Source organism: Oncorhynchus tshawytscha, linkage group LG07, assembly GCF_018296145.1.
Source record: "Oncorhynchus tshawytscha isolate Ot180627B linkage group LG07, Otsh_v2.0, whole genome shotgun sequence".
Classification (NCBI taxonomy): domain Eukaryota; kingdom Metazoa; phylum Chordata; class Actinopteri; order Salmoniformes; family Salmonidae; genus Oncorhynchus; species Oncorhynchus tshawytscha.
Genome location: NC_056435.1, coordinates 72459912 through 72486791, shown reverse-complemented (window position 1 = coordinate 72486791; position 26880 = coordinate 72459912). Strand labels below are relative to the sequence as shown.

The window sequence follows — 26880 nt, the reverse complement described above, 5'->3', positions numbered from 1 at the left end:
ACAACACTACATAGAGAGACCTAAGACAACACAACACTACATAAAGAGAGACCTAAGACAACACAACACTACATAAAGAGAGACCTAAGACAACACAACACTACATAAAGAGAGACCTAAGACAACACAACACTACATAAAGAGAGACCTAAGACAACACAACACTACATAAAGAGAGACCTAAGACAACACTACATAAAGAGAGACCTAAGACAACACAACACTACATAGAGACCTAAGACAACACTACACTACATAAAGAGAGACCTAAGACAACACTGAGAGACCTAAGACAACACAACACTACATAAAGAGAGACCTAAGACAACACAACACTACATAAAGACAACACAACACTACATAAAGAGAGACCTAAGACAACACAACACTACATAAAGAGAGACCTAAGACAACACTACATAAAGAGAGACCTAAGACAACACAACACTACATAAAGAGAGACCTAAGACAACACAACACTACATAAAGAGAGACCTAAGACAACACAACACTACATAAAGAGAGACCTAAGACAACACAACACTACATAAAGAGAGACCTAAGACAACACTACATAAAGAGAGACCTAAGACAACACAACACTACATAACGAGAGACCTAAGACAACACAACACCACATAAAGAGAGACATAAGACAACAACACAGCATGGTAGCAACACAACATGACAACAGCATGGTAGCAACACAGCATGACAACAGCATGGTAGCAACACAGCATGACAACAGCATGGTAGCAGCACAACATTACACCTACTCATTCAAGGGTTTTTCTTTATTTTTACTATTTTCTATAGAAGATAGCCCTATTTGGCTATATTCTGTATACCAGCCCTACCTTGTCACAACAACTGATCGGCTCAAACGTGTTAAGAAGGAAAGAAATTACACAAATGAACTTTTAAGAAGGCACACCAGTTAATGGAAATGCATTCCAGGTGACTACCTCATGAAGCTGGTTGAGAGAATGCCAGGAGTGTGAAAAACTGTCATCAAGGCAAAAGGGTGGCTACTTTGAAGAATCTAAAATATATTTTGATTTGTTTAACACTTTTTTGGTTACTACATGATTCCATATGTGTTATTTCATAGTGTTGATGTCTTCACTATTATTCTACAATGTAGAAAACAGTAAAAAATATATATATTCTGTAGCACAACAACCCATCCTGCTAAGACGATGAAGTGAATTAAACTGTTGATGGAAGAAATGCAGAGGAATTCAGCAATGTGATAAATGACTCCTATAGTAATATTATGGTATTGTAGATAATGAATTGGTCTTTTATAAGTCTGAGCCCTGAATAAAGTTGTTCAGTTTAATATCAAGTCTATCTAGTATTAGAGACAGTACAACATCTAGTATTACAGACACAGTACAATATCTAGTATTACAGACACAGCACAACATCTAGTATTAGAGACACAGTACAATATCTAGTATTAGAGACACAGTACAACATCTAGTATTAGAGACACAGTACAATATCTAGTATTAGAGACAGTACAACATCTAGTATTAGAGACACAGTACAATATCTAGTATTAGAGACAGTACAACATCTAGTATTAGAGACACAGTACAATATCTAGTATTAGAGACACAGCACAACATCTAGTATTAGAGACACAGTACAATATCTAGTATTAGAGACACAGTACAACATCTAGTATTAGAGACACAGTACAATATCTAGTATTAGAGACACAGTACAATATCTAGTATTAGAGACACAGTACAACATCTAGTATTAGAGACACAGTACAATATCTAGTATTAGAGACACAGTACAATATCTAGTATTAGAGACAAGTACAATATCTAGTATTAGAGACACAGTACAATATCTAGTATTAGAGACACAGTACAACATCTAGTATTAGAGACACAGCACAATATCTAGTATTAGAGACACAGCACAATATCTAGTATTAGAGACACAGTACAACATCTAGTATTAGAGACACAGTACAATATCTAGTATTAGAGACACAGCACAACATCTAGTATTAGAGACACAGCACAACATCTAGTATTAGAGACACAGTACAACATCTAGTATTAGAGACACAGTACAACATCTAGTATTAGAGACACAGTACAACATCTAGTATTAGAGACACAGTACAACATCTAGTATTAGAGACACAGTACAATATCTAGTATTAGAGACACAGTACAACATCTAGTATTAGAGACACAGTACAACATCTAGTATTAGAGACACAGTACAATATCTAGTATTAGAGACACAGTACAATATCTAGTATTAGAGACACAGTACAACATCTAGTATTAGAGACACAGTACAACATCTAGTATTAGAGACACAGTACAATATCTAGTATTAGAGACACAGCACAATATCTAGTATTAGAGACACAGTACAACATCTAGTATTACAGACACAGTACAATATCTAGTATTAGAGACACAGCACAACATCTAGTATTAGAGACACAGTACAATATCTAGTATTAGAGACACAGTACAACATCTAGTATTAGAGACACAGTACAATATCTAGTATTAGAGACACAGTACAATATCTAGTATTAGAGACACAGTACAATATCTAGTATTAGAGACACAGTACAATATCTAGTATTAGAGACACAGCACAATATCTAGTATTAGAGACACAGTACAATATCTAGTATTAGAGACACAGTACAATATCTAGTATTAGAGACACAGCACAACATCTAGTATTAGAGACACAGTACAATATCTAGTATTAGAGACACAGCACAACATCTAGTATTAGAGACACAGTACAATATCTAGTATTAGAGACACAGTACAATATCTAGTATTAGAGACACAGTACAATATCTAGTATTAGAGACACAGTACAATATCTAGTATTAGAGACACAGTACAATATCTAGTATTAGAGACACAGCACAACATCTAGTATTAGAGACACAGTACAATATCTAGTATTAGAGACACAGCACAACATCTAGTATTACAGACACAGTACAATATCTAGTATTACAGACACAGTATTACAGACACAGTACAATATCTAGTATTAGAGACACAGTACAATATCTAGTATTAGAGACACAGTACAATATCTAGTATTACAGACACAGTACAATAGTATTAGAGACACAGTACAATATCTAGTATTACAGACACAGTACAATATCTAGTATTAGAGACACAGTACAATATCTAGTATTAGAGACACAGTACAATATCTAGTATTAGAGACACAGTACAATATCTAGTATTAGAGACACAGTACAATATCTAGTATTAGAGACACAGTACAATATCTAGTATTAGAGACACAGCACAACATCTAGTATTAGAGACACAGTACAATATCTAGTATTAGAGACACAGCACAACATCTAGTATTACAGACACAGTACAATATCTAGTATTACAGACACAGTACAATATCTAGTATTAGAGACACAGTACAATATCTAGTATTAGAGACACAGTACAATATCTAGTATTACAGACACAGTACAATATCTAGTATTAGAGACACAGTACAATATCTAGTATTACAGACACAGTACAATATCTAGTATTAGAGACACAGCACAACATCTAGTATTAGAGACACAGCACAACATCTAGTATTAGAGACACAGTACAATATCTAGTATTAGAGACACAGTACAATATCTAGTATTAGAGACACAGTACAATATCTAGTATTAGAGACACAGCACAACATCTAGTATTAGAGACACAGTACAACATCTAGTATTAGAGACACAGTACAACATCTAGTATTAGAGACACAGTACAATATCTAGTATTAGAGACACAGTACAACATCTAGTATTAGAGACACAGTACAATATCTAGTATTAGAGACACAGTACAACATCTAGTATTAGAGACACAGCACAACATCTAGTATTAGAGACACAGTACAATATCTAGTATTAGAGACACAGCACAACATCTAGTATTAGAGACACAGCACAACATCTAGTATTAGAGACACAGTACAACATCTAGTATTAGAGACACAGTACAATATCTAGTATTAGAGACACAGTACAACATCTAGTATTAGAGACACAGCACAACATCTAGTATTAGAGACACAGTACAATATCTAGTATTACAGACACAGTACAATATCTAGTATTACAGACACAGTACAATATCTAGTATTAGAGACACAGTATTAGATCCAGCCCTGTACCCTAACCTGTTGTCCTTCAACACCCAGCCCTAACCCTACCCCAACCTGTTGTCCTTCAACACCTAGCCCTAACCCTACCCTAACCTGTTGTCCTTCAACACCCAGCCCTAAACCCAACCTGTTGTCCTTCAACACCCAGCCCTAACCCTACCCTAACCTGTTGTCCTTCAACACCTAGCCCTAACCCTACCCTAACCTGTTGTCCTTCAACACCCAGCCCTAAACCCAACCTGTTGTCCTTCAACACCCAGCCCTAACCCTAACCCCAGCACCAGGCCAGACAGGATGTTGATAAAAGAGACCAGGGTGATGTGGGGCGCTGGGCTGAAAGGATCAGCTCATCACCCGGTGCCTGGCTGGGTCAGAGACATGGAAAAATAATCTGCTGCTCTGTGGCTCGGACTGATCCATCCCTCACTACGTTTTTGTGACACCCTCACACACACACTCACACACATACACTCACACTCACGGTACACTACCTTTCACTTTTCTGGATCTTAGAGGGCACGAGCATGCATAAGATGTCATTCTCTCTCTCACACACACACACACACAGAAGCATGCATTTTGTGTTTCCACCGATCTGACGGTGTTGATTGTTGCCGGTACAGAACAGAAGTGTGTTCTAGTCCTGTCCTGGTTGTTGCTACCAGCAGTCACCACCACCTCCCTCCGTTGTGTATCTGAACAGACCGGTGGTTGATGACTGTGTTGTTCCGGCTGAGATGGAGGAGGTGCCACACCATGTGCTGTGACTGCTCTCGTTTTATGAAGCACGTTTTATTAGCGACTCTGCGGACCTAAGATACACAGAACACTGCGATGGTAGAGGAAACAACAGTTGTCTTCATGTAGCGTTCAGGACGACCAGAGAGTCACTGGTTCAAATCCCAAGGTCCAAGAACAAAAAATTATCTGGTGACGAAGCCTGCAAAATAGTATGTTGAGCTTCTTTTTTTTGGGGGGGGGGAGCAAGGCAGTAAAACCTCCTCCTCTCCTCTCTTCCCCTTTCTCTTTTCAGGAGTTGAATGTCCGCCAGTTGACCTTGTCCACGGACAAAGACAAGTACGGCATCAGCCTGCGGGCTGAACCGGACCACATGGTGCTGGGAAAGAGGCTGAAAGGAGCCTTCAAATCCATTACGGCGTCCATTAAAGAACTGAAGAGCGAACAGCTGGAGACCTTCCAGAAGACTGGTAGGAAGGGAGGGGAACGGGGGGAGGGGAACGGGGGAGGGGAACGGGGAACAGGAGGGGAACTTCCAGAAGACTGGTAGGGGGAGGGGGGGGAACGGGGGAGGGGAACGGGGGGCAGGAGACCTTCCAGAAGACTGGTAGGAAGGGAGGGGGGGGGGGAGGGGAACAGGGGGAGGGGAACGACAGGGTCAGGGGAATGGGGGCAGGAGACCTTCCAGAAGACTGGTAGGAAGGGAGGGGAACGGGGGAGGGGGAGGGGAACGGGGGGACGGGGGGAGGGGAGGAGACCTTCCAGAAGACTGGTAGGAAGGGAGGGGAACGGGGAACGGGGGGGAGGGGAACGGGGGCTGGGGAACGGGGGAGGGGAACGGGGCAGGAGACTTCCAGAAGACTGGTAGGAAGGGAGGGGAACGGGGGAGGGGAACGGGGGCAGGAGACCTTCCAGAAGACTGGTAGGAAGGGAGGGGAACGGGGGAGGGGAACGGGGGAGGGGAGACCTTCCAGGGGGAGGGGAACTGGGGGAGGGGGGAGGGGAACGGGGGAGGGGAACGGGGGCAGGAGACCTTCCAGAAGACTGGTAGGAAGGGAGGGGAACGGGGAACGGGGGAGGGGAGGGGAACGGGGGGAGGGGAACGGGGGCAGGAGACCTTCCAGAAGACTGGTAGGAGGGGAGGGGAACGGGGGCAGGAGACCTTCCAGAAGACTGGGGAAGGGAGGGGAACGGGGGAACGGGGGGCAGAGACCTTCCAGAAGACTGGTAGGAAGGGAGGGGAACGGGGGGGGAACGGGGGCAGGAGACCTTCCAGAAGACTGGTAGGAAGGGAGGGGAACGGGGGAAACGGGGGGCAGGAGACCTTCCAGAAGACTGGTAGGAAGGGAGGGGAACGGGGGAGGGGAACGGGGGCAGGAGACCTTCCAGAAGACTGGTAGGAAGGGAGGGGAACGGGGGAGGGGAACGGGGGCAGGAGACCTTCCAGAAGACTGGTAGGAAGGGAGGGGAACGGGGGAGGGGAACGGGGGCAGGAGACCTTCCAGAAGACTGGTAGGAAGGGAGGGGAACGGGGAACGGGGGAGGGGAACGGGGGGAACGGGGGCAGGAGACCTTCCAGAAGACTGGTAGGAAGGGAGGGGAACAGGGGGAGGGGGAGGGGAACGGGGGGAGGGGAGGGGAACGGGGGAGGGGAACGGGACGGGGGGGGGGAACGGGGGCAGGAGACCTTCCAGAAGACTGGTAGGAAGGAGGGGAACGGGGGAGGGGGAGGGGAACGGGGGGAGGGGGAGGGGAACGGGGGAGGGGAACGGGGGAGGGGAACGGGGACGGGGGGGGGGAAGGGGGCAGGAGACCTTCCAGAAGACTGGTAGGAAGGGAGGGGAACGGGGGAGGGGGAAACGGGGGAGGGGGAGGGGAACGGGGACGGGGGGAGGGGAACGGGGGGCAGGAGACCTTCCAGAAGACTGGTAGGAAGGGAGGGGAACAGGGGAGGGGAGGGGAACGGGGGAGGGGGAGGGGAACGGGGGGAGGGGAACGGGGGGAGGGGAACGGGGGCAGGAGACCTTCCAGAAGACTGGTAGGAAGGGAGGGGAACGGGGGAGGGGAACGGGGGGGGGGAACGGGGAGACCTTCCAGAAGACTGGTAGGAAGGAGGGGAGGGGGAGGGGAACGGGGGAAACGGGGGGGGGGAGGGGAACGGGGAACGGGGGAGGGGGAGGGGAACGGGGGCAGGAGACCTTCCAGAAGACTGGTAGGAAGGGAGGGGAACGGGGGAGGGGAACAGGGGGAGGGGAACGACAGGGTCAGGGAATGGGGGCAGGAGACCTTCCAGAAGACTGGTAGGAAGGGAGGGGAACGGGGGAGGGGGAGGGGGACGGGGGGAGGGGAACAGGGAGACCTTCCAGAAGACTGGTAGGAAGGGAGGGGAACGGGGAACGGGGGAGGGGAACGGGGGAGGGGAACGGGGGCAGGAGACCTTCCAGAAGACTGGTAGGAAGGGAGGGGAACGGGGGAGGGGAACGGGGGCAGGAGACCTTCCAGAAGACTGGTAGGAAGGGAGGGGAACGGGGGAGGGGGGAGGGGGAGGGGAACGGGGGCAGGAGACCTTCCAGAAGACTGGTAGGAAGGGAGGGGAACGGGGGAACGGGGAGAGGGGGAGGGGAACGGGGGAGGGGGAGGGGAACGGGGGAGGGGAACGGGGGAGGGGAACGGGGGCAGGAGACCTTCCAGAAGACTGGTAGGAAGGGAGGGGAACGGGGGGGAACGGGGGCAGGAGACCTTCCAGAAGACTGGTAGGAAGGGAGGGGAACGGGGAACGGGGGCAGGAGACCTTCCAGAAGACTGGTAGGAAGGGAGGGGAACGGGGAACGGGGGCAGGAGACCTTCCAGAAGACTGGTAGGAAGGGAGGGGAACGGGGGAGGGGAACGGGGCAGGAGACCTTCCAGAAGACTGGTAGGAAGGGAGGGGAACGGGGGGCAGGAGACCTTCCAGAAGACTGGTAGGAAGGGAGGGGAACGGGGAACGGGGGAGGGGAACGGGGGGGGAACGGGGGGCAGGAGACCTTCCAGAAGACTGGTAGGAAGGGAGGGGAACAGGGGGGGGGGGAGGGGAACGGGGGAGGGGGGGAGGGGAACGGGGGGAGGGGAACGGGGACGGGGGAGGGGAACGGGGGCAGGAGACCTTCCAGAAGACTGGTAGGAAGGGAGGGGAACGGGGGAGGGGGAGGGGAACGGGGGGGGGGGGAGGGGAACGGGGACGGGGGAGGGGAACGGGGGCAGGAGACCTTCCAGAAGACTGGTAGGAAGGGAGGGGAACGGGGGGGAGGGGGAGGGGGGCAGGAGACCTTCCAGAAGGGGGGTAGGAAGGGGGGGAACGGGGGGGGGGAGGGGAACGGGGGCAGGAGACCTTCCAGAAGACTGGTAGGAAGGGAGGGGAACAGGGGGAGGGGGAGGGGAACGGGGGGGAGGGGAGGGGAACCTTCCAGGGGAGACTGGGGGAGGGGGACGGGGGAGGGGGAACGGGGGCAGGAGACCTTCCAGAAGACTGGTAGGAAGGGAGGGGAACGGGGGAGGGGAACGGGGGGAGGGGAACGGGGGCTGGAGACCTTCCAGAAGACTGGTAGGAAGGGAGGGGAACGGGGGGGGGGGGGGAACGGGGGCAGGAGACCTTCCAGAAGACTGGTAGGAAGGGAGGGGAACGGGGGGGAACAGGGGGAGGGGAACGGGGGGAGGGGAATGGGGGCAGGAGACCTTCCAGAAGACTGGTAGGAAGGGAGGGGAACGGGGGAGGGGAACGGGGACGGGGGAGGGGAACGGGAGACCTTCCAGAAGACTGGTAGGAAGGGAGGGGAACGGGGGAACGGGGGAGGGGAACGGGGAGGGGGGGAGGGGAACGGGGGAGAGACCTTCCAGAAGACTGGTAGGAAGGGAGGGGAACGGGGGAGGGGAACGGGGGCAGGAGACCTTCCAGAAGACTGGTAGGAAGGGAGGGGGGGGAGGGGAACGGGGGGAGGGGGAGGGACCTTCCAGGGGAAGGGGAACTGGGGAGGAAGGGAGGGGAACGGGGGAGGGGAACGGGGGCAGGAGACCTTCCAGAAGACTGGTAGGAAGGGAGGGGAACGGGGAACGGGGGGAGGGGGAGGGGAACGGGGGAGGGGGAGGGGAACGGGGGGAGGGGAACGGGGGGGCAGGAGACCTTCCAGAAGACTGGTAGGAAGGGAGGGGAACGGGGGAGGGAACGGGGGCAGGAGACCTTCCAGAAGACTGGTAGGAAGGGAGGGGAACGGGGGAACGGGGGCAGGAGACCTTCCAGAAGACTGGTAGGAAGGGAGGGGAACGGGGGAAGGGGGCAGGAGACCTTCCAGAAGACTGGTAGGAAGGGAGGGGAACGGGGGAACGGGGGCAGGAGACCTTCCAGAAGACTGGTAGGAAGGGAGGGGAACGGGGGAGGGGAACGGGGGCAGGAGACCTTCCAGAAGACTGGTAGGAAGGGAGGGGAACGGGGGAGGGGAACGGGGGGCAGGAGACCTTCCAGAAGACTGGTAGGAAGGGAGGGGAACGGGGGGGGGGAACGGGGGCAGGAGACCTTCCAGAAGACTGGTAGGAAGGGAGGGGAACGGGGAACGGGGGAGGGGAACGGGGGAACGGGGGCAGGAGACCTTCCAGAAGACTGGTAGGAAGGGAGGGGAACAGGGGGAGGGGGAGGGGAACGGGGGGAGAACTTCCAGAAGGGAACTGGGGAGGGGAACGGGGACGGGGGAGGGGAACGGGGGGCAGGAGACCTTCCAGAAGACTGGTAGGAAGGGAGGGGAACGGGGGAGGGGGAGGGGAACGGGGGAGGGGAACGGGACGGGGGAGGGGAACGGGGGGGCAGGAGACCTTCCAGAAGACTGGTAGGAAGGGAGGGGAACGGGGGAGGGGGAGGGGAACGGGGGAGGGGGACGGGGAGGGGGAGGGGAACCTTCCAGAAGACTGGTAGGAAGGGAGGGGAACAGGGGGAGGGGGAGGGGAACGGGGGGGGGAGGGGAACAGGAGACCTTCCAGAAGACTGGTAGGAAGGGAGGGAACGGGGGAGGGGAACGGGGAACGGGGGGAGGGGAACCTGGAGACCTTCCAGAAGACTGGTAGGAAGGGAGGGGAACGGGGAACGGGGGGAGGGGAACGGGGGCAGGAGACCTTCCAGAAGACTGGTAGGAAGGGAGGGGAACGGGGGCTGGAGACCTTCCAGAAGACTGGTAGGAAGGGAGGGGAACGGGGGGAGGGTGGGAGGTAACTGTTAATAACCGTGGTCCACTTGGGATAGTAATCCCTATGCTTTACACACACACACACACATACACACACTGAACACCCTAAGACTTAAAAAACAAAATATGAATCTAAGCATGTATATCTGGGATTAGTGTGTGTGTTGTGTTCGTCTTGTAATAGTCTGTAATTAGAAACCAGAGTTTTCCCTGGTCTCAACATGGTCAGAATAAGAGTCTAAGGTTGCAAATTCCTGGTAACTTTCCTAACTTTCCCAGGTTGTCCAGAAATACTGGTTGGGAGATTCATGGAGATTCATTTTCTGCTCATTCCCAGCTAATTCCAGGACTCTTCCATCTAGGATTTCTGGGAAATGTGTATGTGTGTGTGTGTGTGTGTGTGTGTGTGTGTGTGTGTGTGTGTGTGTGTGATCTGTATTGTCCACACAGGTTCCTTTGTGGTGGACGGATTTATACATTTGACTGACTGACTGACTCACTCACTCACTCTCACTGTCCACACTCAGGTTCCTCCAGGCTCCATCGTGGTGGACGGTCAGGAGCTTCATGAGGAAGACCTGAGGTTGATGTACAGCTTGACCTCTGGGTCACTCAGGCCCATTCTGACTCACAGGTACACACACACACACACACACACACACACACACACACACACACACACACACACAGCTTCAACCAGACCTCTGGGTCAGCGACGCAGTACAGGCCCATTCTGACTCACAGGTGTACACACAGGACACACACAGCTTCAACCAGACCTCTGGGTCAGACACAGTGAGGCCCATTCTGACTCACAGGTGTACACACACACACACACACACACACACACACACACACAGCTTCAACCAGACCTCTGGGTCAGCGACACAGTACGAGACCCATTCTGACTCACAGGTACACACACACACACACACACACACACACACACACACACACACACACACACACACACACACACACACACACACACACACACACACAGCTTCAACCAGACCTCTGGGTCAGCGACACAGTACGAGACCCATTCTGACTCACAGGTACACACACACACACACACACACACACAGCTTCAACCAGACCTCTGGCTCAGCGAAGCAGTACGAGGCCCATTCTAACTCACAGGTGGGTACCATGCAGTGGAGGCTGGTGGGGGGGTGACATTCGGGAGGATGTGCTCATTTGGGACGGCTGGAATAAACGGAACAATATCAAACGCTTGCAAATGTTTTTTTTAAAAGCATTCAAACGTGACATGATAAAATAACGACTGAATTACATTATGTGACATAAATGTTACTGGTGTATTCCTAGTAACTCTCAGTGCTAGAGTAGTCAGTTTCAGATGATTCGGCAATATATCTTCCTGTGTCCCACTGTCTCTATGCACCGTGCTCTCATGTAGACTGGTGTTAATGTGCTTGTATTAAGTCATTTCATGCCTTAGTAGCAGCCAGCAGCCACCAGTCAGCGTGTCTCAACTCCCCCAGAGGCACATCTCTCTAATCGGTGTTCCCCCAACCATATAGTACAGCTGCTGTCTGTCTGTCTGCTGTAGAGGGCTCTGAGATGCTGTCTGTCTACTGTAGAGGGCTCTGAGATGCTGTCTGTCTGTCTGCTGTAGAGGGCTCTGAGATGCTGTCTGTCTGTCTGCTGTAGAGGGCTCTGAGATGCTGTCTGTCTGTCTGTGAGATGCTGTCTGTCTGCTGTAGAGGGCTCTGAGATGCTGTCTGTCTGCTGTAGAGGGCTGTGAGATGCTGTCTGTCTGCTGTAGAGGGCACTGAGATGCTGTCTGTCTGCTGTAGAGGGCTCTGAGATGCTGTCTGTCTGTGTAGAGTGCTGAGATGCTGTCTGTCTGTCTGCTGTAGAGGGCACTGAGATGCTGTCTGTCTGCTGTAGAGCACTGAGATGCTGTCTGTCTGCTGTAGAGGGCTCTGAGATGCTGTCTGTCTGCTGTAGAGGGCTCTGAGATGCTGTCTGTCTGCTGTAGAGGGCTCTGAGATGCTGTCTGTCTGCTGTAGAGGGCTCTGAGATGCTGTCTGTCTGCTGTAGAGGGCTCTGATATGCTGTCTGTCTGTCTGCTGTAGAGGGCTCTGAGATGCTGTCTGTCTGCTGTAGAGGGATGTGAGATGCTGTCTGTCTGCTGTAGAGGGCTCTGAGATGCTGTCTGTCTGTCTGCTGTAGAGGGCTCTGAGATGCTGTCTGTCTGCTGTAGAGGGCACTGAGATGCTGTCTGTCTGCTGTAGAGGGCTCTGAGCTGCTGTCTGTCTGCTGTAGAGGGCTCTGAGATGCTGTCTGTCTGCTGTAGAGGGCTGTGAGATGCTGTCTGTCTGCTGTAAAGGGCTCTGAGCTGCTGTCTGTCTGTCTGCTGTAGAGGGCTCTGAGATGCTGTCTGTCTGCTGTAGAGGGCTCTGAGATGCTGTCTGTCTGCTGTAGAGGGCTCTGAGATGCTGTCTGTCTGCTGTAGAGGGCTGTGAGATGCTGTCTGTCTGCTGTAGAGGGCTCTGAGCTGCTGTCTGTCTGTCTGCTGTAGAGGGCTGTGAGATGCTGTCTGTCTGCTGTAGAGGGCTGTGAGATGCTGTCTGACTGCTGTAGAGGGCTGTGAGATGCTGTCTGACTGCTGTAAAGGGCTCTGAGCTGCTGTCTGTCTGTCTGCTGTAAAGGGCTCTGAGCTGCTGTCTGTCTGTCTGCTGTAGAGGGCTCTGAGATGCTGTCTGTCTGCTGTAGAGGGCTCTGAGATGCTGTCTGTCTGCTGTAGAGGGCTGTGAGATGCTGTCTGTCTGCTGTAGAGGGCTCTGAGCTGCTGTCTGTCTGTCTGCTGTAGAGGGCTGTGAGATGCTGTCTGTCTGCTAGAGGGCTGTGAGATGCTGTCTGACTGCTGTAGAGGGCTGTGAGATGCTGTCTGACTGCTGTAGAGGGCTCTGAGATGCTGTCTGTCTGCTGTAGAGGGCTCTGAGATGCTGTCTGTCTGCTGTAGAGGGCTCTGAGATGCTGTCTGTCTGCTGTAGAGGGCTCTGAGATGCTGTCTGTCTGCTGTAGAGGGCTCTGAGATGCTGTCTGTCTGCTGTAGAGGGCTCTGAGATGCTGTCTGTCTGTCTGCTGTAGAGGGCTCTGAGCTGCTGTCTGTCTGCTGTAGAGGGCTGTGAGATGCTGTCTGACTGCTGTAGAGGGCTGTGAGATGCTGTCTGACTGCTGTAGAGGGCTCTGAGCTGCTGTCTGTCTGCTGTAGAGGGCTCTGAGATGCTGTCTGTCTGCTGTAGAGGGCTCTGAGATGCTGTCTGTCTGCTGTAGAGGGCTCTGAGATGCTGTCTGTCTGCTGTAATGGGCTCTGAGCTGCTGTCTGTCTGCTGTAGAGGGCTCCGAGATGCTGTCGGTCTGTCTGCTGTAGAGGGCTCCGAGATGCTGTCTGTCTGTCTGCTGTAGAGGGCTCTGAGCTGCTGTCTGTCTGCTGTAGAGGGCTCTGAGATGCTGTCTGTCTGCTGTAGAGGGCTCTGAGATGCTGTCTGTCTGCTGTAGAGGGCTCTGAGATGCTGTCTGTCTGCTGTAGAGGGCTCTGAGATGCTGTCTGTCTGCTGTATCTGAGATGCTGTCTGTCTGCTGTAGAGGGCTCTGAGATGCCTGTCTGCTGTTAGATGCTGTCTGTCTGTCTGCTGTAGAGGGCTCTGAGATGCTGTCTGTCTGCTGTATCTGAGATGCTGTCTGTCTGCTGTAGAGGGCTGTGAGATGCTGTCTGTCTGTCTGCTGTAGAGGGCTCTGAGATGCTGTCTGTCTGTCTGCTGTAGAGGGCTCTGAGATGCTGTCTGTCTGTCTGCTGTAGAGGGCTCTGAGATGCTGTCTGTCTGTCTGCTGTTATACACCACTCTGTTATACACCACTCTGTTATACACCACTCTGTTATACACCTCTCTGTTATTCACCACTCTGTTATACACCTCTCTGTTATTCACCACTCTGTTATACACCACTCTGTTATACTGTTATACACCACTCTGTTATACACCACTCTGTTATACACCACTCTGTTATACTGTTATACACCACTCTGTTATACTCCACTCTGTTATACTGTTATACACCACTCTGTTATACTCCACTCTGTTATACACCACTCTGTTATACACCACTCTGTTATACACCACTCTGTTATACTGTTATACACCACTCTGTTATACACCACTCTGTTATACACCACTCTGTTATACTCCACTCTGTTATACACCACTCTGTTATACACCACTCTGTTATACTGTTATACACCACTCTGTTATACTCCACTCTGTTATACACCACTCTGTTATACACCACTCTGTTATACTGTTATACACCACTCTGTTATACTCCACTCTGTTATACTCCACTCTGTTATACACCACTCTGTTATACACCACTCTGTTATACTGTTATACACCACTCTGTTATACACCACTCTGTTATACTCCACTCTGTTATACACCACTCTGTTATACTCCACTCTGTTATACTGTTATACACCACTCTGTTATACACCACTCTGTTATACACCACTCTGTTATACACCACTCTGTTATACTCCACTCTGTTATACTCCACTCTGTTATACACCACTCTGTTATACACCACTCTGTTATACTGTTATACACCACTCTGTTATACACCTCTGTTATACACCACTCTGTTATACACCACTCTGTTATACACCACTCTGTTATACTGTTATACACCACTCTGTTATACACCACTCTGTTATACACCTCTCTGTTATTCACCACTCTGTTATACACCACTCTGTTATACTGTTACACACCACTCTGTTACACACCACTCTGTTTTACTGTTATACACCACTCTGTTATACACCACTCTGTTATACTGTTATACACCACTCTGTTATACTCCACTCTGCTATACTGTTATACACCACTCTGTTATACTCCACTCTGTTATACTGTTACACACCACTCTGTTATACACCACTCTGTTATACTGTTATACACCACTCTGTTATACACCACTCTGTTATACTGTTACACACCACTCTGTTATACACCACTCTGTTATACTGTTATACACCACTCTGTTATACTCCACTCTGTTATACACCACTCTGTTATACTCCACTCTGTTATACACCACTGTTATACTCCACTCTGTTATACTGTTATACACCACTCTGTTATACTCCACTCTGTTATACACCACTCTGTTATACACCACTCTGTTATACACCACTCTGTTATACTGTTATACACCACTCTGTTATACTCCACTCTGTTATACACCACTCTGTTATACTGTTATACACCACTCTTATATACCCCACTCTGTTATACACCACTCTGTTATACACCACTCTGTTATACTGTTATACACCACTCTGTTATACTCCACTCTGTTATACACCACTCTGTTATACTGTTATACACCACTCTGTTATACTCCACTCTGTTATACACCACTCTGTTATACACCACTCTGTTATACACCACTCTGTTATACACCACTCTGTTATACTGTTATACACCACTCTGTTATACTCCACTCTGTTATACTCCACTCTGTTATACTCCACTCTGTTATACTCCACTCTGTTATACTCCACTCTGTTATACACCACTCTGTTATACACCACTCTGTTATACTGTTATACACCTCTGTTATACATCTCTGTTATACACCACTCTGTTATACACCACTCTGTTATACACCACTCTGTTATACACCACTCTGTTATACACCACTCTGTTATACTGTTATACACCACTCTGTTATACTCCACTCTGTTATACTCCACTCTGTTATACTCCACTCTGTTATACTCCACTCTGTTATACACCACTCTGTTATACACCACTCTGTTATACTGTTATACACCACTCTGTTATACACCTCTGTTATACACCTCTGTTATACACCTCTGTTATACACCACTCTGTTATACACCACTCTGTTATACACCACTCTGTTATACACCACTCTGTTATACTGTTATACACCACTCTGTTATACACCACTCTGTTATACACCTCTCTGTTATTCACCACTCTGTTATACACCACTCTGTTATACTGTTACACACCACTCTGTTACACACCACTCTGTTTTACTGTTATACACCACTCTGTTATACACCACTCTGTTATACTGTTATACACCACTCTGTTATACTCCACTCTGTTATACTGTTATACACCACTCTGTTATACTCCACTCTGTTATACACCACTCTGTTATACACCACTCTGTTATACTGTTACACACCACTCTGTTATACACCACTCTGTTATACTGTTATACACCACTCTGTTATACTCCACTCTGTTATACTGTTATACACCACTCTGTTATACTCCACTCTGTTATACACCACTCTGTTATACTGTTACACACCACTCTGTTATACACCACTCTGTTATACTGTTATACACCACTCTGTTATACACCACTCTGTTATACACCACTCTGTTATACACCACTCTGTTATACACCACTCTGTTATACTGTTATACACCACTCTGTTATACACCACTCTGTTATACACCACTCTGTTATACTGTTATACACCACTCTGTTATACACACCACTCTGTTATACACCACTCTGTTATACTCCACTCTGTTATACTCCACTCTGTTATACACCACTCTGTTATACTCCACTCTGTTATACTGTTATACACCACTCTGTTACACACCACTCTGTTACACACCACTCTGTTATACTGTTATACACCACTCTGTTATACACCACTCTGTTATACACCACTCTGTTATACTGTTATACACCACTCTGTTATACACCACTCTGTTATACACCACTCTGTTATACTCCACTCTGTTATACTCCACTCTGTTATACACCACTCTGTTATACACCACTCTGTTATACACCACTCTGTTATACACCACTCTGTTATACTCCACTCTGTTATACACCACTCTGTTATACACCACTCTGTTATACACCACTCTGTTATACACCACTCTGTTATACTGTTATACACCACTCTGTTATACACCACTCTGTTATACACCACTCTGTTATACTGTTATACACCACTCTGTTATACACCACTCTGTTATACTGTTATACACCACTCTGTTATACACCACTCTGTTACACACCACTCTGTTTTACTGTTATACACCACTCTGTTATACACCACTCTGTTATACTGTTATACACCACTCTGTTATACTCCACTCTGTTATACACCACTCTGTTATACTGCATTGTTTTAGTTTGATTTAGTCTCACAGAAAAGACAAGTGGGAGATTAATCAGTGCAAATAACAAGAATGTCAAAGTGTTGCAGGTGAGATTTGAAACCAACGGAGGGATTTAAAAAAAATTTTTTTTTTAAACTGCAAGTATGTAAACACAACAAATTGTTGAACCAGCTGCTGTGTGTCAACAAATATATATATATATACACACACACATATATACAGTGTGTCAACATCCCTGAACAGTGCAGTTATATTCTGTCTCTGTAATGTTTATTCAGTCTATAGTTTTATATGTATATATATATATATATACAGTGGGCAAAAAAGTATTTAGTCAGCCACCAATTGTGCAAGTTCTCCCACTTAAAAAAGATGAGGCCTGTAATTTTCATCATAGGTACACTTCAACTATGACATGTATATATAGTAATATATATATATGTGTTTGTGTGTGTTGGTATCACTCTTCAGGTGCTGGTGCTGTTAGACGTCACTCCAGACCAGTCCATGCTGGATGAGGGTGTGGCTCGTGAGGTCATCAACCGCATCCAGAAACTACGCAAAAAGGTAAAACACGCTGTGATACTTTTTAAACGTGTTCAACATGAGTACTTCCTGCCACATGGGGACTTGGAACCTCCCAGGCTTCTCTCCCTCCCTGGCACCTCCCTGGTATTCCCAGATGTCTCTGCCTCCCTGGCACCTCCCTGGTATTCCCAGGTGTCTCTCCCTCCCTGGCACCTCCCAGGCTTCTCTCCCTCCCTGGTATTCCCAGGTGTCTCTGCCTCCCTGGTATTCCCAGGTGTCTCTGCCTCTGGTATTCCCAGGTGTCTCTCCCTCCCTGGCACCTCCCTGGTATTCCCAGGTGTCTCTCCCTCCCTGGTATTCCCAGGCTTCTCTCCCTCCCCTGGTATTCCCAGATGTCTCTCCCTCCCTGGTATACCCAGGCTTCTCTCCCTCCCCTGGTATTCCCAGATGTCTCTCCCTCCCTGGTATACCCAGGTGTCTCTCCCACCCTGGCACCTCCCTGTTATTCCCAGGTGTCTCTCCCTCCCTGGCACCTCCCTGTTATTCCCAGGTGTCTCTCCCTCCCTGGCACCTCCCTGGTATTCCCAGGTGTCTCTCCCTCCCTGGCACCTCCCTGGTATTCCCAGGCATCTCTCCCTCCCCTGGTATTCCCAGACGTCTCTCCCTCCCTGGAATTCCCAGGTGTCTCTCCCTCCCTGGTATTCCCAGGTGTCTCTCCCACCCTGGCACCTCCCTGGTATTCCCAGGTGTCTCTCCCTCCCCTGGTATTCCCAGGCTTCTCTCCCTCCCTGGTATTCCCAGATGTCTCTCCCTCCCTGGTTTTCCCAGGTGTCTCTGCCTCCCTGGTATTCCCAGAATTCTCTCCCTCCCCTGGTATTCCCAGGCGTCTCTCCCTCCCCTGGTATTCCCAGGCGTCTCTCCCTCCCCTGGTATTCCCAGGCGTCTCTCCCTCCCCTGGTATTCCCAGGCGTCTCTCCCTCCCCTGGTATTCCCAGGCGTCTCTCCCTCCCCTGGTATTCCCAGGCGTCTCTCCCTCCCCTGGTATTCCCAGGCGTCTCTCCCTCCCCTGGTATTCCCAGGCGTCTCTCCCTCCCCTGGTATTCCCAGGCGTCTCTCCCTCCCCTGGTATTCCCAGGCGTCTCTCCCTCCTGGTATTCCCAGGCGTCTCTCCCTCCCCCTGGTATTCCCAGGCGTCTCTCCCTCCCCTGGTATTCCCAGGCGTCTCTCCCTCCCCTGGTATTCCCAGGTGTCTCCCTCCCTGGTATTCCCAGGCGTCTCTCCCTCCCCTGGTATTCCCAGGTGTCTCTCCCACCCTCCCTCCCTGGTATTCCCAGGTGTCTCTCCCTCCCCTGGTATTCCCAGGCGTCTCTCCCTCCCCTGGTATTCCCAGGTGTTCTCCCCTCCCTGGTATTCCCAGGCTTCTCTCCCTCCCCTGGTATTCCCAGGTGTCTCTCCCTCCCTGGTATTCCCAGGTGTCTCTGCCTCCCTGGTATTCCCAGGCGTCTCTCCCTCCCCTGGTATTCCCAGGCGTCTCTCCCTCCCTGGTATTCCCAGGCTTCTCTCCCTCCCTGGTATTCCCAGGTGTCTCTCCCTCCCTGGTATTCCCAGGTGTCTCTCCCTCCCTGGTATTCCCAGGCGTCTCTCCCTCCCCTGGTATTCCCAGGCGTCTCTCCCTCCCTGGTATTCCCAGGCGTCTCTCCCTCCCCTGGGGTTCCCAGGCGTCTCTCCCTCCCCTGGTATTCCCAGGCGTCTCTCCCTCCCTGGGGTTTCCCAGGAGTCTCCTCCCTGGGGTTCCCAGGCGTCTCCCCTCCCCTGGGGTTCCCAGGCGTCTCTCCCTCCCCTGGGGTTCCCAGGCGTCTCTCCCTCCCCTGGGGTTCCCAGGCGTCTCTCCCTCCCCTGGGGTTCCCAGGCGTCTCTCCCTCCCCTGGGGTTCCCAGGCGTCTCTCCCTCCCCTGGGGTTCCCAGGCGTCTCTCCCTCCCCTGGGGTTCCCAGGCGTCTCTCCCTCCCCTGGGGTTCCCAGGCGTCTCTCCCTCCCCTGGGGTTCCCAGGTGTCTCTCCTCCCCTGGGGTTCCCAGGTGTCTCTCCTCCCTGGGGTTCCCAGGTGTCTCTCCCTCCCCTGGGGTTCCCAGGCCTCCCCTCCCCTGGGGTTCCCAGGTGTCTCTCCCTCCCCTGGGGTTCCCAGGCGTCTCTCCCTCCCTGGGGTTCCCAGGTGTCTCTCCCTCCCTGGGGTTCCCAGGTGTCTCTCCCTCCCCTGGTGTTCCCAGGCGTCTCTCCCTCCCCTGGTATTCCCAGGTGTCTCTCCCTCCCCTGGTATTCCCAGGTGTCTCTCCCACCCTCCCCTGGTATTCCCAGGTGTCTCTCCCTCCCTCCTGGTATTCCCAGGTGTCTCTCCCTCCCTGGTATTCCCAGGCTCTCTCCCTCCCTGGTATTCCCAGGTGTCTCTCCCTCCCCTGGTATTCCCAGGTGTCTCTCCCTCCCTGGTATTCCCAGGCGTCTCTCCTCCCCTGGTATTCCCAGGCGTCTCTCCCTCCCCTGGTGTTCCCAGGCGTCTCTGCCTCCCCTGGGGTTCCCAGGCGTCTCTCCCTCCCTGGGGTTCCCAGGCGTCTCCCTCCCCTGGGGTTCCCAGGCGTCTCCCTCCCCTGGGGTTCCCAGGCGTCTCTCCCTCCCCTGGGGTTCCCAGGCGTCTCTCCTCCCCTGGGGTTCCCAGGCGTCTCTGCCTCCCCTGGGGTTCCCAGGCGTCTCTCCCTCCCCTGGGGTTCCCAGGCGTCTCTCCCTCCCCTGGGGTTCCCAGGCGTCTCTCCCTCCCCTGGGGTTCCCAGGCGTCTCTCCCTCCCCTGGGGTTCCCAGGCGTCTCTGCCTCCCCTGGGGTTCCCAGGCGTCTCCCTCCCCTGGGGTTCCCAGGCGTCTCTGCCTCCCCTGGGGTTCCCAGGCGTCTCTGCCTCCCCTGGGGTTCCCAGGCGTCTCTGTCTCCCTGGTAATCCCAGCTGTCTCTGTCTCCCTGGTAATCCCAGCTGTCTCTCCCTCCCTGGCACCTCCCTGGTATTCCCAGGCGTCTCTCCCTCCCTGGCACTTCCCTGGTATTCCCAGGCCTCCCCTGGTATTCCCAGGTGTCTCTGCCTCCCTGTTATTCCCAGGTGTCTCTGCCTCCCCTGGTATTCCCAGGCTTCTTTCCCTCCCTGGTATTCCCAGGTGTCTCTCCCACCCTGGCACCTCCCTGGTTTTCCCAGGCTTCTCTCCCCTCTCTCTTTCTCCCTTTATCTCTCTCTCCCTTTCCCCCTCTCTCTCTCTTTCTCTCTCTCTCCTCTCATGTTGAAATATTTCCACTCCTGAATTCTAGCAGCGTTGAGAACCAGCTTCTCCCGTGCCATAATATTCAGGCTTTAATGTAAGCTTCATCCCCGACTACAGAGGTCTGTTTCAGAAACACTGACTTTGAAGTGGGGTAGAGAGAAGAAAAAAGCGGGATTATCTTTGACTTGTTTTCTTAATAAACAAACATTTTTCCATCGGTCCCTGGATTCGACTGGGTTGAACTTGTGTGTGTGTGTGTGTGTGTGTGTTGCCTTGGCTCTCAGCCAGGGTAAATTCTACTGTTATTTAAAACTGAAAACTTTAGGAATTTTCCACCCCAGGGAATTAATTGAGTAGCAGTATCTAGGGGTCTCAGTGGGTTAAGAGGACAGGGGGAGGGCCGATGGAGGACCGGGAGGGAAGGAGAGGTCACAGTCTCAGGGTTCTGATTTGGCAACACACACACACACACGCACTGTAACACAAATCATTTTTCTCCTTCTCGACGTTGCTACTCTAGCTTCTGCGGTTCACTGCCTGAAAATACCCAAAAGGCTGTAAAATCCTTCCTCTCTGATGTAAGTTACTGAAGCTCTATATGTATTTTCTACCCTTGAAGCCAGCCTGTAATTGGGCCTCTGTAGATTAAGGAGAGATCAATGTGCTCTCTTCCATGTTTAAAGTCCCCTGCGTGGTTCTGGTATCGGTTCCTGACTGACATATACGCTTATACATCGATTTGTGGACGCCGTAGATCAAAACGGCTTTCGTTGAGCCGGTACCGGTAGCCTTGGTTCTCATGGACTCATGAGTGTGTCTCTGACACCAATCTCGGAGCTTGGGATGGCCTTCCTGCTGAAACTTGCTGTTGGCTGGGCTGCCCGCCTGCAACTTATCCAGAATGCTACAGCCCGCTTGGTTTTCAACTGTCCCCATTGTTCTCCCATGTCACCCGTCCTCTTCCACACCACTCCACTGTCTTCCAATTGAAGCTTGCATCCACAATAAGACCGTTGTGTTTACCGACAGAACAGCAAGAGGTACTGTCCCATTTGTGTCAAGTGTTGCACTGCACTGATGAAAATGACTGATGATTGATTGAAAGAAATTGACAATAAGAAGATTGTAGGAGCTGTACTGTTAGATTTCAGTGGAGCCTCTGATTATTATTGACCGTGTTATGGCTTTCCAACCTCTGTCATATCGTGGATTCAGAGCTATCTATCTAATAGAACTCAGAGGGTTTTCTTTAATGGAAGCTTCTCTAATGTTAAATATGTAAAGTGTGGTGTACCGCAGGGCAGCTCTCTAGGCCCACTATTCTTTTCTATTTTTACTAATGACCTGCCACTGGCATTAAACAAAGCCTGTGTGTCCATGTATGCTGACGATTCAACCACATACACATCAGCAACCACAGCTAATGGAGTCCTGAACATCTCTAAAACTAAGAGCATTTGTATTTGGTACAAATCATTCCTTAAGTTATAGACCTCAGCTGAATCTGGTAATGAATGGTGTGGCTGTTGAACAAGTTGAGGAGCCTAAATTACTTGGTGTTACCTTAGATTGTAAACTGTCATGGTAAAAACATATTGATTCAATGGTTGTAAAGATGGAGAGAGATCTGGCTGTAATAAAGAGATGCTCTGCTTTTTTGACACCACACTCCAAAAAGAAAGTTCTGCTGGCTCTAGTTTTGTCAGTATTATACATAGCCCTTATTGCATGGAAGTATTTTCTCATATCTCTCAAATAAACAGTAAACCTGTTGTTGTTTTTTTTAACCGATAAAGCAACATCTCACAACGCCTCTCCCCTGTTGGACCTAGATAGTTTGTGTGTATGTATTGATATGTGGACTACGTGTGCCTTTAAATAAAAATGTATATAGTTCTGTCCTTGAGCTGTTCTTGTCTATTGATGTTCTGTGTTATGTCTATCTGTAGAGTAGCTGCTGCTTTTGCAACTGCTAATGGGGGATCCTAATAAAATACCACAAAATACCCTCCCTACATTCTGTGTTCTGTCCTCTGGTCTCTTGGTCCTCCAGGAAGAGCAGCTGCTGCTTTTGCTCTGCTCCCACCACTGGGGGCATTCCTGCTCAAATCCAAGCTCTTCTCTTGGTCCTCCCACCACTAAAGGGCAGTACCTGCTCAGCAAAATACCCAATCATCTTCAGGTCTCCCACCACTATGGAAAGTTCCTGCTCAGCCCAATCCAAGCTCTTCTCTTGGTCCTCCCACCACTATGGAAGGGCAGTTCCTGCCAGCCCAATCCAAGCTCTTCTCTTGGTCCTCCCACCACTATGGAAGGGCAGTTCCTGCTCAGCCCAATCCAAGCTCTTCTCTTGGTCCTCCCACCACTATGGAAGGGCAGTTCCTGCTCAGCCCAATCCATGCTCTTCTCTTGGTCCTCCCACCACTATGGAAGGGCAGTTCCTGCTCAGCCCAATCCAAGCTCTTCTCTTGGTCCTCCCACCACTATGGAAGGGCAGTTCCTGCTCAGCCCAATCCAAGCTCTTCTCTTGGTCCTCCCACCACTATGGAAGGGCAGTTCCTGCTCAGCCCAATCCAAGCTCTTCTCTTGGTCCTCCCACCACTATGGAAGGGCAGTTCCTGCTCAGCCCAATCCAAGCTCTTCTCTTGGTCCTCCCACCACTATGGAAGGGCAGTTCCTGCTCAGCCCAATCCAAGCTCTTCTCTTGGTCCTCCCACCACTATGGAAGGGCAGTTCCTGCTCAGCCCAATCCAAGCTCTTCTCTTGGTCCTCCCACCACTATGGAAGGGCAGTTCCTGCTCAGCCCAATCCAAGCTCTTCTCTTGGTCCTCCCACCACTATGGAAGGGCAGTTCCTGCTCAGACCAATCCAAGCTCTTCTCTTGGTCCTCCCACCACTATGGAAGGGCAGTTCCTGCTCAGCCCAATCCAAGCTCTTCTCTTGGTCCTCCCACCACTATGGAAGGGCAGTTCCTGCTCAGCCCAATCCAAGCTCTTCTCTTGGTCCTCCCACCACTATGGAAGGGCAGTTCCTGCTCAGCCCAATCCAAGCTCTCCTCTTGGTCCTTCCACCACTATGGAAGGGCAGTTCCTGCTCAGCCCAATCCAAGCTCTTCTCTATCCTGGCACCCCCCAATGGTGGAACCAGCTTCCCCCTGAAGCTAGGACAGCAGAGTCCCTGTCCATCTTCCCCCCTGATGCTAGGACAGCAGAGTCCCTGTCCATCTTCCACCCTGATGCTAGGACAGCAGAGTCTCTGCCAATCTTCCAAAAATACACCTGAAACCCTACCTCTTCAAAGAGTATCTTAAATAAATGTATCACCCATCAATAATATCTGTTTATGAAGGTCACTTAGTTCAGTCTGATGAGATCACAGCTACAGCTGTGAAAGAGCAGTATATGAATTTTTACCTGAACGACAAGGTGATTCAGTAATCCTATAGATTCCCTTTCCTTACCCTTCTTGGGTCACCTGGTGCCCTCAGATGAGATCACAGTATACCAGGGTTGAGCTCCATTCCATTTCAATTCAGAAAGTAAACCAAATTCAACATTTTCCCCCATTTGAAAAGCTTGGAAGATAATTGAAATGGCAATGTACTTCCTGAATTGAAATGGAATTAGCTCCTACCCAGCAGTGTACTACAGCTGTGAGCCGGCAGGTGATTACCTGGACAGTGTGATCAGGGTCCTAGGCCCTGCTTGATCTAATTCTGTGTGTATTTACCCGTCTACAGGGTCACCTGGTGCCGTCTGATGAGATCACAGTGTACTACAGCTGTGAGCCGGCAGGTGATTACCTGGACCATGTGATCCAGGCCCACACAGACTTCATCCTTGCAACCACCAAGGCACCACTCAAGACTTACCCCGTCCCCAAGGACTCCAGCGTCATCGTGCAGGAGAAAACACAGGTCGGTTGGGTTGACATTAAACACCACATTATTAGACTGAACGTAAAGTGCTTTCAATCCCTCTGTGTGGTTTGGGTTAAAGCAACAAACAAAAATATATATTAATGTAATTTAAAACTCCTGTTCCTAAATATGAATGGTTTTTCATGTTTCTCCCTCTGTGGCGGTGTCTGTGGCGGTGTCTGTGGTTGTTGGTGGTGTCTGTGGTGGTACTATAGTTGAAGGGTTCAGACCTGGACCTGACCATAGTGAAGGGAGCAGCCGCCGCTCGAGTTCCTCTGACTGGACCAGCCTGTGCCTACATCAACCTCCAACTCAAACTCAACAACAAGGAACAAGGTACATTTAGACTTATAATTAGATTGACCGAGCTTTACATTACCTTTGGTCGTGGTCCCACTATTGGTGCACCCCAGGGCTCAATTGGATTGGACCTCAATTCTGGGTTTGTTTATCTAAATTGTCAGTATCTGTGTGTAATGGAACACAGTATAGCAAGGGGTCAATTAAATTTGGGGTGTAACTTGAAATTCCAATTCAAGAATGGACGAATTCTCACCCTAAAAGCACCAACAGAGGTTAAAAAATAAAAAGTATAATTTCGAAAAACCCTTTTTTAGAAACCTTCTGAAATTGGTGGACTTTGTCAAACTAGTTACCACAAAAACAACAACAAAACATGGAGGATTGAAAAATATTCTGTTGTAGACCAAGTGGTGGTTTAAAAGGTGAACTCAATAGTAAATAGAAATGTGATGAAAGCACTGAATTTGTCAACAGAGGTACATTCAGAAAATATTCAAACCACTTGACATTTTCCACATTTTTGTTCCAGCCTTATTCTAAAATCTAAATTAAATCAAAATGAAAACATCACAATCTACACACATTACCCCATAATGACAAAGCAAAAACAGGTTTTTAGAATTTTTTGCAAATGTATTCAAATTTTAAAACAGAACTTATTTACATAAGTATTCAGACCCTTTTGCTATGAGACTAAATTGAGCTCAGGTGCATTCCGTTTCCATTGATCATCCTTGAGATGTTTCTACAACTTGACTGAAGCCCATCTGTGGTAAATTCAAATGATTGGACATGATTAGGAAAGGCACTCACCTGTCTATATAAGGTCCCACAGTTGACAGTGCATGTCAGAGCAGAAACCAAGCCATGAGGTCAAAGGAATTGTCCGTAGAGCTCCGAGACACGATTGTGTCGAGGCACAGATCTGGGGAAGGGTACCAAATATAACAGCCCTGTTCATGCTTTTACGGTTTAAACGAATATATGCTATTTTTGTTCCGTCTCTGTCAGAGGGTGTGGTTCTCCTGGAGAACCCTAAAGGAGATATCTGTCTGGACATGGCCAAGCTGAGACAGGTCTGCTCCAGTCTCTTTGGTCTCAACAACACTAAGCTCTGTGTTTTCAACGGCAAGACTGGTAAGATGGCACGCTCAAACTTTGAATCCCAAATCAACCCCTATGTCAATAGAGCCCCACAGTAGAGGTGTCATAATTACCCATAAAACCTTGTGGTCAAACAGCGAAATGGTTCCAACTGTTTTTTCCACCATTCATTTTTCCCATGGGTGATTTTAGAAACTAGGGCTGTGTTTTCATATAGGTTTACCCTATTTTGATAACTGTGGACAAGGTGACTTTTATCAATATATATCTGGCTCTATTTACTCTCCGATTCAAAAATGCTGATTGGCATCAAAGTAGACATCATACAAAACTACAAATCCCTGCAGTCTCCTGCACGTTGTTTCTGACACC

At 49.9% G+C, this 26880-nt stretch overlaps 1 protein-coding gene across 1 annotated transcript in view; it reads left to right on the top strand.

Annotated features, from left to right (window-relative positions):
* The window catches only part of iars1 (isoleucyl-tRNA synthetase 1), a 108789-nt gene that overhangs the window by 73544 nt on the left and 8365 nt on the right, over nucleotides 1-26880 (top strand). Inside the window, exons 26-32 of the mRNA XM_042324912.1 lie at nucleotides 5228-5402; nucleotides 10677-10730; nucleotides 10996-11282; nucleotides 17834-17929; nucleotides 24922-25098; nucleotides 25317-25437; nucleotides 26416-26541. Coding sequence (XP_042180846.1) covers nucleotides 5228-5402; nucleotides 10677-10730; nucleotides 10996-11282; nucleotides 17834-17929; nucleotides 24922-25098; nucleotides 25317-25437; nucleotides 26416-26541 — 1036 coding nt within the window. The remainder of the gene's footprint in view (nucleotides 1-5227; nucleotides 5403-10676; nucleotides 10731-10995; nucleotides 11283-17833; nucleotides 17930-24921; nucleotides 25099-25316; nucleotides 25438-26415; nucleotides 26542-26880) is intronic.